At 48.9% G+C, this 12960-nt stretch overlaps 1 protein-coding gene across 15 annotated transcripts in view; it reads left to right on the forward strand.

The window, feature by feature from the left end:
• LOC116947509 (uncharacterized) overlaps positions 1–12960 on the forward strand; it is a 134979-nt gene that overhangs the window by 89225 nt on the left and 32794 nt on the right. For 13 of the 15 annotated variants that reach the window (XM_076070643.1, XM_076070641.1, XM_076070642.1 and 10 more), the window contains exons 11-13: positions 3682–3810; positions 4738–4776; positions 5865–5978. In XM_076070643.1, coding sequence (XP_075926758.1) covers positions 3682–3810; positions 4738–4776; positions 5865–5978 — 282 coding nt within the window. The remainder of the gene's footprint in view (positions 1–3681; positions 3811–4737; positions 4777–5864; positions 5979–12960) is intronic. The other 2 variants (XM_032963329.2, XM_076070650.1) reach the window with 1 other exon arrangement.

Genomic DNA, 12960 nt, shown 5'->3' on the forward strand with positions numbered 1-12960 from the left:
CTCAGTTAATTTTAATGGAAGGTCACCCTCTCTCTGTCACTGGTCCCACGGAATTCCTGCTTCCAGTCATCCACGTTGCTTATGGCTCTTCTGCATCTGAGTGTGTGTTGCTTTCGCTCTCTCTCTCTATTAAGTATCTTTATACACACCACCACCACCACCGTATATTTTTTCCGAACTCAATTTAGTTTACTTGGGAAGCTCCCAGCTGATGGAGCGAAATTACGATGTTCGTCTTTGTGTGCGTTTATACGGGTCTGCACGCCCGTGCGTCAGACCTTGACGCTCGCCTTGGCGGCACGGGGCGCGGGGGGGGGGGTCAAACGTGGCACCGTTAATGGAAATGTTTGCGTGGTGCAAGCAGCAGAAAAGCCATTCAAGTTTAATTTAGTGGAAAATAGTAATGGACGGATGGTTAGTTAAGGTGGTCGGGGTGGCTGCGTGGGGTTTAAAAGGATGAAGCTCTCTTGACAGATGTCCCGAGTCTCCGAACGGCCCTTCCCACTGCTCGAGCAGATGAGGTTTTTGATAAGTGCGGTAATTACATTCCGTGGACGGTACCAAATTTGGGTGTCTTTACCCGCACACTAGAAATGGGGTCTCGCTTCTTCATGGTTCACCAACTCTCTGTGAAAGATCCGCCCGAACTCATTGGTTTTTTCGGTAAAGTCACGTATGTAGAAATACAATAAAATTATATTAAAACAAAAAAATCACGACGTTTCGATCACAACGCAAGCGATCTTCATCAGGTGTCAAGAACAAATCACGGCGGTAAATACAACAAAAAGAAGAGTGACGACAATTCAACAAACCTGAATAAACATTACGTGAAGCACATCCAGTCAGGCCAACAACACAGTTAGACACTTCCTGGCGGACCACGAATTTCAGAAAAGTGTTAAATTTCGTGTTCAACCTTTGGATTGCACATACCAGCATAGATAGAATGAAAAATACGAGGTACACGGTCGGTAGAAATACATATACAAGTCCACCAAGAGGTAAGGAGGGAGGAAAGACGGACAGGGAGGCAGAGAGAGAGAGGTGGGGGGGGGCGGAGGGATGAACAGAAGCTTAAATAGGAAATACGGTTGGGGGGGGGGCCAGAGCGAGAGCGGCAGCTCAAACACGCACATCTTACACATACAAAACGGCAGCTCAAAAAAGGACCACCTCTTGTAAATACAAAACGGCAGCTTAAAAAATGACCACCTCTTGTAAATACAAAACGGCAGCTCAAAAAGGGCACATCTTACACATAATTACAACGGTAACTTCCCCGTAGAAGTGTGATAATAAAGTATTAAAGCTTTCGTGACTGCATAAAATTACTCATTGGTTTTTTCGGTAAAGTCACGAATGTAGAAATACAATAAAATTATATTAAAACAAAAAACAATCACGACGTTTCGATCACAACGCAAGCGATCTTCATCAGGTGTCAAGAACAAATCACGGAGGTAAATACAACAAAAAAGATGAGAGACGAGAATTCAACAAACCTGAAAAAACATTATGTGAAGCACATCCAGTCAGGCCAACAACACAGTTAGACACTTCCTGGCGGAACACGAATTCTCGTCTCTCATCTTTTTGTTGTATTTACCTCCGTGATTTGTTCTTGACACCTGATGAAGATCGCTTGCGTTGTGATCGAAACGTCGTGATTGGTTTTTTTGTTTTAATATAATTTTATTGTATTTCTACATACGTGACTTTACCGAAAAAACCAATGAGTAATTTTATGCAGTCACGAAAGCTTTAATACTTTATTATCCGACCGAACGTTTGAAACATTTCGCTTATAATTTTACGAGGCCTGTGAAATAATGGAATGACTTGGAGAGGGGACCTATGAATGTTGGTCTGGCAGGGGAATTCTAACCCGTCCAGGTATTGATGACCTTTTCACGAGGTGCCTCTCAGAGTTGGGAGCGCTCAGCTAGCACACGAATCCAGATTTCGGCCACCTGTGAGTTAAAACCGGATTCTCAGATGTGGTGAGAAGATGGTGTCGGTCCATTCACCGATGACTGCTTGCACCAATCGCATTATGGTGGGGGGGCGGGGGGTTCTGCACTTTTTTTTGGCTAAATTCCAGCTTTGGGAATGAAAGCACCGGTTGGACTGTCATTAAATCGGCGAGCGTCACTTTGTGGAGGCGCGGGTGGATTAATGCTGCCCCGACCCGCCCCCTACTCTGCAGAACAGAGGTCACTTGAAAGCGTCTCGAACATATCCTCTTCCATTGGCCACACTCTATGTATGTGTATGTACGTTTCAACTTCTTTCGCACCGTGCGTAGCCAAACGCGCTAATTGGAGGTGCACCTGCTCTTCTTGTGAGGCATCTGAATGGACGAACGCTCGATCTCGCGCTGTGACGGTGACGGCGAGATCAGCATAAAAATTGGGGGGGGGGGGGGCGCATCTGTTTTTTTCAGTACAAATAAATATATCATAGTGTCTGCCTGTCTAATTATCGCAAAAGCAGAACAGTCTGCTCTCCTACAACGCGTGTTTTAACGCGATTTGGATACGAGGTTATGAATGCATTAGGGAACATTTTTTTTTGTAACGCTGGATGCAATGTGGATAGGACGCGATTGAGTGAACGGAGCTCCGTCGCGCGAGGTAGGATTAAGCATTCTACGGCTGCCTCGGCATAGCATCACACAAGGCGGGATGCATCTAGATGCTACCTCAGTCTTTGTTCGGCCTGTGTACGCATCTCGCCTGTTATCGCGACCTGTGCTTTACCCTACATTATATATTATTTATCATAACACGGTGTTCAGGAACGCAACTACCATCGCGTTATAGGAGGACAGACAGTGCTTGTTTTGTAAAGCCGAGGCGTGCCGTGGAAATACAAGGTCCCTCTGATTTAAAGCTTTAGTGACTGCAATGATTCATCGTCTTTGGTTCTTTCGGTAAAGTCACGTAGAATGAGAATAAAATAATAAAATAAAACAATAAAATTCTCACGACGTTTCGGCCACAACACAAGTGGCCTTCTTCAGGTGAAAGGAACAGACCTGTCGGGACGACAGAGCTACAATGAACGCTGCTAAGATTCGCAGCGTCTAAAAGACGTCTTGAGAACTTTATTGTTTTATTTTATTATTTTATTCTCATTCTACGTGACTTTACCGAAAGAACCAAAGAAGAAGGTCACTCTGGTTGTGCACGAGCGATCCGAGTACCTGTCGCAGGAAGCGGCTGTTGAGATTAAAGTTTATACAATTGCAAGGAAACGGTCTCTCTCCATTTAAAATGTGGGCACTGGGAATTGGCAGAGGGTGAGGATGTCTGAACGGCATTAATAACCAGTTGCTCGTGGAGGTGACTGTAGCACATTTAAAAATAAATACAGCTATTAGATATTTATTTACTTTTTTTATAGCTGCGTGACACCAGCTTTTTTGGCATGTCGTGTTGTGTTATCTTGACATTTTTGCGACGGTGCATACTGAAATTCTACACCGGCGCCTCTCGAGCCTGTACAAAGTATCATCATGCCAATATTTTATTGCATCATGTGTGTTTTATTTTAATGAAGAAATAACCCCCCTTCCCCCTCCACGGAGATTGTACAGCGCATCTAAACGTGTAGGCAAACCTATTTTAGCCATGGCTGTTTTATTAAGATGTGGCATGTTTTGTTTTAATCTATCAGATTGCTGGAGTGCTGCCACCCACCTCCACTTCCCAGCAGCCTTTGCAGCAACAACCGCAACATTATCAAATGCCACCTGCTGGCCCGACGGCTCAGCCAAGCCAACTACCCCCAGGCTCGTCCCAACAGGTGAGCGGTTGGCATTCGAACCAAATGCAACATTTTTTGTGCGTTGGCGTGGCTGATAAAACAATGCGTGCGCGCGCGGTTGCATTGTGAAAATCCTTCCGGATACGTTGTGTGTGGTGTGCCACCGCTTGGCTCGACACTTGGACGGGGGTCGACTCGGGCTGTAAAATAAAACGTGTTCACGGGTCGAAAGGAAAAGCCTCGGTTGACGGACGCAATCGTGTTGGCTCAAGGAATTCTGCCCATCACCCTAACCGTGTATCCTGGAGGAATAATCATGACCTACAGTCTTTTGTCAATCTACTGCCTAATGAAGGCCTCCCCCCCACCCTCCCCACACCACACACTGTGGCGGTCATCGGGGTTGGGTGACAATGCTTGGTACCACACTGGTCGATGCACTTTGGTGAACGAAGCCACCACCCCCACCACTGATCTCGAGTTGTGGCCAGGGAATCGAGCTTGGGTCATCGGGTTCATGGCACGGTGCGCAATACCGCTGTACCACCGCGGCATCCGCCTCCCAAAGTGCCCAAGTCTTTGTCGAGTCTCCGGTAATGCCGATTAATCCGCACGTGCAAATTACAAATTGCCCACCGCTCTGCAGAATGGTACACATTCTGTCCGTGCCCTACCCAACCGGCACGAATAACAAATAGAGCTGCCGTCTAATCCAATCCCGTTGGCTCGAATTGAGCGACGTTTATTTATTATTCCCCTTTTTCACGGCATCTTGTCGGCCTGAGATTGGTGTGTCGAGCTGTTGGCGGTGACGAGAGAGAGGGGTTTCTATTGTTTCTGTCTTCTGTCCATGGGCTGCTGCTGGTTTTGGCTGCTTATTTTCTGGCCGCTGGTTCTCCTGTTAATTTGCCGGCGCCGGTCTGTCTCGTCTGATGGGTTGGTTTGATTCTCGTTTGTTCCTCGTAGTTTGGCGGTTATTACTACACTCCTCCGTACCCTGTGCAGGTACAACATTTTAATTCCTCTTCGCATTTTGTTTCCTTACGCTCGCGATTTGAGTTTGTCTTTTTCGGTTTGGGTTTGCGTTGCTTTTCTTTGTTTGTTAAAATCGCGGAGTAGCTTTTGCTTTTCGGTAGCGTTGACTTGAACAACAAAGTAATAATTGGGCTGTCGCCCGGTTTTGTTTATTCTTCAGTTCTCCTGCGGCACGTTGTATCGCGCCCCAAAAACGTCTACACAAGAAGCCACAGAGGCCCGTTTTATTTTCACAGTCTTATCGCTTTCTATTCTGGAATCGATTCGCTTCCACTTAATTTTAGTAAGCATCGGTAAATATTAGAATTGAGATGCACTGTAATTACAAATATACGTGACCGCCCTGGATTTTTTTTTACTTTTTTTATCTAACACGTATTGTTAATCATTTATCATCGTGAAAACCTCGCGTTCTAGATTACCCAAGTCACGCGTGTATATTTGCTCACACGTAATTGGTTTCTGAATTCGTTTGGCATTCAGACCCAATCTCGTGTTGTGTTTTACGATTAGGGTTAAAAATAGGAAATGCAAAAAAAAATCAAGCACTCGGGTAAGTGCCTGTTTGTGAATACTCACGAGAAGATAAAACATACGCAACAACAATGCACAATGCTGTTATGTTCCCTTAACGCAGCTGAGAGATTTGAAAGAATCGCTCATACGTACACCCTCACACACACACACACGTGCCCATTAGCTACACACACACACACATGCCTTGGCATCATTCAAAAGCACGGTGGTGTTAGGTGAATACATTTTACAACCACAACCGTTCATAATATAGGTTTTTTTTGGGGTTAGATCGCGCAAATATAAATGTCTCGTTAAACCCGCCATCACCCGACACAGCCAATTTTAGCAAGGTTTGTCAGGTAAACAGAACATGCCAATTCATTACGGGTACAGCGCACCGTTCCTTGAAACATGTTTTTTTTAACGCGAGTAGCAAACTAAGACAAAGCAGCGGGCTCGCTGAGAAGCGTCCGCGCGCTTTGGGGTTGCTCCCCGTGAGTCTCGGTCTCTAACGGCGCCGCGCCGGTGCTCTCTCGCAGGCCACTGTCCCCGCCACCAGCAGCCACGCGCCCACCGTCCCCACGTCCGCGCAAGCGCCGCTGCCACCGCCGTCGTCCAGCCAGGCCCCCACACAGCCGGCTCCACCCCAGCAGGTGCAGGCCCGTGTCTGTGTGTGTGTGTCTTTGTTGTGGGGAGCGGTAGTGTAGCGGTTAGCGCGCTGCGCTATGAACCTGGCGACCCGGGTTCGATTCCCGCTCACGGCCAACACCAGTGACGATTATCTGAACCGTTCCCGGGCCTCCCCTAGGTCGACTCAGCCTCAAATGAGTACCTGGTGCGATGTGTAAACATCGCCACTAGGGAGACAAAGGCGGTCGGGCGTGGTGCTGGCCACACACCCCCTCGTGTACCGTTCCGGCCTTCATAGGTGCTCGCTAACAGCACTTGCCCCTACAGTCTGTTACAGGCTATATGGGGGATCTTTGTCTTTGTGTGTCTTTGTGACTCGCGTGCCTGTGCGCGCCGACCCTGCCGTGAGCGGAGGTTCGCGCATTCGGCACCTGCTCTGTCTGCTTGTCTGTGTCGCTTTCCACGTCCGCACCTTCACTGTGACTGTCTTCTGAGCATCCATCCCTCCTCATCTAGAAATCCATCCACCCTCATCTGAACATCCATCTTCTCTCATCTGAACATCTACCCACCCTCATCTGAACATCCATCCCCCCCTCATCTGAACATCCATCCCTCATCTGAACATCCAACCCTCCTCATCTAAAAATCCATCCACCCTCATCTGAACATCCATCTTCTCTCATCTCAACATCCATCCCTCCTCATCTGAACATCCATCTTCTCTCATCTGAACATCTACCCACCCTCATCTGACCATCCATCCCTCCTCATCTGAACATCCATCCCTCCTCATCTGAACATCCATCCCTCCTCATCTGAACATCTATCCCTCCTCATCTGAACATCCATCCCTCCTCATCTGAACATCCATCCCTCCTCATCTGAACATCCATCCCTCCTCATCTGAACATCCATCCCTCAATCCTCATTTGTAACTCCCCCATTCCTCCCACCTTATATCTGACTTCTCCATCTCTCCCCCATTTCTGAATCTCCATCTCTGTTGCTGTATTTGCACTTCCGCCCCTCCCCCCCCTCCCTCCACAGCCCCCTTGCTTCAATGCCCCCTCTTCACGGCTGACGAGCACCTGCCTGTCGAGTTGCGTTAACCGCTGATTGTCACCGGCATTTTTTATTTATGAGCGCCGCCACGCCTGCATGACAGCACCGGATGTCGCTGCTTCTACCTTCTCTCTCATGGCTTATGTCGAGAAACTATCAGAGATGTAGCCACGAATTTGTTGGATGTCGCCGTTTACGGCCCCGTCACATCTCCCAATCGCTCCCCCAGCTGTTAAAGCAGTACTCACTTTATTGTATTGACGCTCTTATTAATAGTGTCTTACAAAAGCCAGTTGTTTCCGTGACCGCCTGCCCTGCCGCTGTGTAAGCATTGCGGATCAACGCGAGCGATAGTCGGTGGGACGGTGGGAAGACGCGTTTAGGCCCCCCTCCCGAATAATTTTTTTTGCGAGATTTACCGAGAATGCCCGGCGACTTGAATTTCAGCTTAGCCGCGGTGAACCCGCTTGGCCTGTGCCAACACGCTCACGCGACAGCTGTCGCCGCGACGGGGTGTGTGACACCGCATGCCAGCGCCGACTGCAGAAAGGGCTGCGACCAATCCCGTGCGCGCGGACACGACTGCGATGCTTTACCGTGTCGGCACAGACGCAGCGGTAGCAGTCGTAACATAAAAAGGCGACGATGCAGCCGTGCAATCGCTTGCTCACGCCGCTGCTGGCAGGAGGGAGGCCCTTCACTGGAGCGAACTGTTGGAAGGTGTTGAGTCTACCCTTTCACGTTCATGAGATTGTGCGTGGGAAGAGGCGGGCGTACGCGCAGTTTAGCCGACCGACTCGCCCGGTGTGCCCATCCATACTGCCGGGTGTTGTAACGGTCACCGCGCTGGTTCGATTCCACCTTCCGGGAGCGGCAGTTGAAACGATGAGCGGTAGCCGGAGTTGTAGCCTTTTAATTATGACTGGGCCCAAGTGCTCATTGAGATGTCGCCATCATCAACAGCCGCGATCGGTTCCACCGCCGCTGGATGAATGCTTCCCCAGCCGTCGGCACTGCTCGTGTTCCTGTGCTGTAGCAATCGGTCAATCTGTTGTCGCTCCATCTCTGCCAATAGAAGCCTCACCCTCGGGCACATTTCATCCTTTGGGCAGCCACTCCATCGTTCGTCTCGACCAGCGGCCATTGTCCCTTCGAACGACGGGTCTGGCCCCCAATCAATCGCCTGGGGCAAAGGACACTTGCACATTCAGTGCAAGAGCCTTTGTCCTCCTTCGAATTGTTCTTGACCACAGCTATTGCACTGAAAATTATTAAAAGCAAAGGTTCACGTTCAACGTGAGTTGTCATCGATCTCGGTCGGGATTTAATTCGACAATTGATTCATTATTTGTTGTGCGTTACCTTACGTCTTATTTGTTCTGGTTCGCTTGTTCCATGAGTGTGTCAGAATACAGTTTAATAGAGGAGTCGTTCAGTGCTCCCTGCCTAGCCAGAATGTCACTTGCATGAAATGCACACACGTTTGAACATTTTATCTCATGATAATTTAAAGTTGAACGTGTCAAAATGGGAAGAATATTGAAATAAAATATAAACACACGGGCCATCAGCTGCTGATACTGTACAGGGTGATTCCCCTACCTTTCTTGACTTGCCTCTTCAATATATTTTCATCGGAGCAACCTCGAGCCAATCTTGGTCTCCTGCTCAGAACATAAAGCCCTTCCCCCCACAATGCATATGTCGAACCCGATCACAGTTCTCAAGTGTAGAGGGTTTCATGTTGTTTAGGGAGGGAGGGAGGGAGGGGGGTCATGTTTGCAGACTCCCCAAAGTGAATCCTCTCGACCCAGACAGAAAAAACTGGTCTAGCCAGTGCGCAGGAAAATGACCCCTCACCCCTACTCGTGGCCCATTAACCTTTTTTTTAAATCCACGAAGAGTTAGCGTTGTCGATCGATCCATCAATCTTCATTTTACTGGCAAATATCGCCCTCAATAAAGTGGTGCATCGGTGCACATTTACAGCGGAATGGTACCGGGGGACATAGTGCGGAAGGAACAAAAGAAACCCGTCACGACTCCAGCGGCTTACGCCGACCTGAGCAGAGTAGATTGCAAACCGCGCGCGAAATGAAGTGCCATCGGGCTCAACGAATATCATAAGGAAAGGTGAGTATTAAATAAAGTTATGAATATATAACAAGCAAAGAAATAACTACATTTTCCCCCCTTTATTTTTTTATATTTTAGGGAAAGGCGAGTCTGTATTAATGTGATGTGTCTTGGACAGACCACGGAGTTGAATTGTGTCCCGAATGGCAGCGCCATGGGCGACGGCACACTGTCTCCATGGAACTTGAAACAGCCCTCAAAGAAACCAGTAATTGTAACACCTCTTTTATTTTATTGTTTTATATTTTTATTATTTTATTGTTTCCCTTCTACGTGACTTTACCGAAAGAACCAAGAATATGAATCCCTGCAGTCACGAAAGTTTTTAAAACCAAAATTTTAAACCTCCTTTGCTTTCGCGACCGGCATTATAAATCGCAAATGATTTGATTTTTGGGTAAGATCGTCGTATCAGTAACATGCCGATGTGTGGGGCCCGCATTAATGGGAATGTTGATGACATCACCAGAGGACATATTCACAATTCTGGCGACCGCCTGGTGATGCTGGTTGTAATCAGCAGTTAAACGTCCGCACCCAGTGCTTTAAATCTGCGTGGAGTGCTCTAACACCAGTGTGCCGAAACTATAGCAACTTGGCGCGTTTGTTAATTCCGTGACAACTTCATTTATTTGGCTGTCAGTCGGTCGGGTGGAGGAGGCTGTACGACACGACGTTCAAATTTTACTCGCGCGGCGATCGGACCCAACATTCGATCGTAATCCTTCTCTCATCGTCGTTTTCGTAGGAGCTTTTTTTCATCTCGTCTAAAAGCGCGTGTGCAAATAAAAGAGTCCGCTTTTAAGTATTTGTTGAATCTGTTTGGCAAGGGCTATCGGTTGTAGGAGGAAACAAAACAAATAAAATACGTTCCGCAAACAAGTGACGTGCACCACGAAGATGGAGTGATGAAATCGGCTCGTGCGCAGAAGCCGGATCGATTTCTTGCCATTCCATGGTCCCCCGAGAGATGTCGAGGGCTTGGGGAAGAGGCCTTTAGCCAGCAGTGGATAGAGAATGGTTGATGGTAAAAGTGATGTACGGTAACCGCCGGCAAGAGCGTCGCAATGCTCCACAAATTGAATCGTAAAATATGAAATCGCTAATTGTTGAGTACAAATGTTTTGCGGAACAGGTATCATCACGTTCAATATCCTGCTCAGGGCGAACACAACACCTAAAACGAAAAGCTCTTACCTTGAAGATGCTGAACCTGTAACGGTGCATCGATTTATCAAATTAAATCAATTGCTACTCTGTCCGTATGCACGATGAGTTGTGCGCATGAGAAATTTATTCTTATTGCGACGTTTGCCCGTTGCATGCGACGGGTTTCGCGTGACCCCTTGCTCGCGCTCGCGGCCGCTACATTCGACGCGACGGGGAGAAAATTGTGCAATCTGACCCCCACCCCCAAATCGTGGCAATTTATCGGAGCATCCTGGAAGAAAAAAAAACATTTATGACCCATCGTATGGTTTTAAAAGAGGTAACTGGACCATGAGTAAGTTCAGGAACCTTTTTCTGCACACCGGCTAAACCAGTTTTTCTGTCTCGGCTTAGTAGAAGGGGAGTATTCAAACATTGGCTCCTTCTAAACATAAAAAACCCACCCTTGACGCTCAAGAATTGTGATCGTTTTCTAAAACGCCTTGGGGGGGGGGGGGGTGGGTGGGAGGGGTGGGAGGGTGCGGCTTGCGAGTTCCGCGACACTGGCCGCTTGTGCCCAGGTTTCGCGTCTGCGATGAAGCGACCTGACAATCTCGGCCGTCTCTCCTCCGGCGAAGGGAAAGCCGTCGCTGTCGTCGTCCCTACCGCCGCCCCCCCCCCCCCCCCCCCCGTCGGTGTTTGCTCGCTGTCACGCTTTATTTAGCTCTCGCATCAACTCGCGCGAGTAATGGAATCGGAAGCGTTTCAGCAAAGCCACTGCCGCCCCCCCCCCCCGCCGTAATGAATGCTCTTTAAAATGTAAAAAAAAAAATACAACTTGACCGCTTGACGTCACGGCTTGCGGAACCGGCCACAAACCTGTGTGTTTGTGGAGACTGGGTAAGGACAATTTGGGCGGGTGCCTTGCTTCCATCGGTCGTCGGTTCCGCCGTGAATGAGTTATCCTGGTTTCTAAATGTTGCCGTTGCTTTGCCAAGCGCATCAAGGCAGTTTACCGAGCCCATAGACACGCACCGCCACGTGTTTATTTTAAGCACTGTATTTCCCGCTTGCCAGCCAGTTACGTACTTAGCTGGCGAGCGTTCAAAGGTACGTACGACACTTGCAATGGTGCGCATGCAAAGAAAGTTAGAGATACCGTTTTGACCCTTGGGAAAAGTTAGTGGTCTTTGGGGGGGGGGGGGGGGTACGGCATGTCGCGAGAAGGGATGATGGCCGGCTAAAGGAGGTCATGCGTCCAAGAGGATGTCCTCCGTGGAAATGTAGAGGTGAAATCAACTCGATGTTTATCGCTCCATCACAGAGCTCTGAGAGGTTGTGACAGCTTTGGGGGGTGCAGGCCTTTACCCATCGGTGGATTGATCACGGCTCACAATGATTTGCCGAAGAGAGAGTTCTGAGGGTACCTTGCCGTGAAGGGCGCTCTATCATATATAAATGATGATGATGATGGTGATAAACGATGCACGCCCCGGTGAGCAGAAGAAAAGAGAACTAATACACATGAGACGGTAACAAGCTAGGCAAAAAAATACGTATTCTGTGATTTTATCACGACCACAATCGGTATAATTTATAGACTCGCTGATGGCGGAGAATCATTACATACGTTAAGTATTCTTAATGGGCCTATGACTAAATGGCCCAGAATGTGACTGGTCTCGTCAGTTCTCGGAAGCTAAGCAGAGTTGAGCCTTGATGTCGCTTGGATGTGCGACCACCACGGACGGGATGATCGGCAACCAAAATAACGAGAAGTGCCATTATTTCTGGAATGCGATAAAGAAAACCTCTTTCAAGAGCCGCCCAATGCACACGAATACGAGACGGCCGTCACGACGCGGTCCCTTAGAGCCGCATGCGGCTCTGGCAGCCGCAGGTTGCCCGACCCCTGTGACCGTGCACAAGCGGGATGTCCTATGCGTCAGCGGGACTGCGGCGCGCTGACGCCGGCAAAAGGGGCGGTGCAGCACAATCCACTGCTGCTGTGCTGCAAATCTATGCCCCCCCCCTCCTCCCCTTCCCACCACGTCCTTACCAACGCGCGCCGACCAGCGTGGCATCGAAGTACCGTCGGGGTAAGGCCCGTGACTCCCGCGTGGCGTTTAAGGAAAGGCCCTCGTCCAGCAGCGGGAGAACAAACAGGGCCGTACGCGTGCACGCTTGCAGTGGACGGCGGCTACTTGCGTCCCCAGCGTCCACGGGCGAATGGGTGGTCCTCGCTCGCGGCGTTGTGCGTCTTCAGCCCAGGGCGTCAGCCGTTTCTGATGATGCAGCGGAGTCAAAAGGCTCACCCACGGGACTCTTTCCCTTCCAGACTTTCAGTGCCACATGGATACCGTGTGGGAGAATTATTTTTAATGCGTGCGTAGGGGACGTTGTTGCCACGTTAGCGATGACACAACACGCTAATTTACCAAGTAATGCCTTAACTGGTAGCTCTCTCGCCTACTTGAGCATTTTCTTGCTGTGGTTGTTCCACCTGATGAAGATTGCTTGTGTTGCGATCGAAACGTCGTGATTTGTTTTATTTTTACCTCCGTGACTTTACCGAAATAACCAAAGAGTGCGTTAATTTACAGCAGGAAACGATTGGCTTACAAACACTGCATTGACGAACGCTCGTGGACATGC

This window comes from Petromyzon marinus, chromosome 30 (genome assembly GCF_048934315.1).
Source record: "Petromyzon marinus isolate PM22_M1 ecotype Great Lakes invasive population chromosome 30, UKy_Petmar_22M1.pri1.0, whole genome shotgun sequence".
In the NCBI taxonomy this organism is placed as follows: Eukaryota; Metazoa; Chordata; class Hyperoartia; order Petromyzontiformes; family Petromyzontidae; genus Petromyzon; species Petromyzon marinus.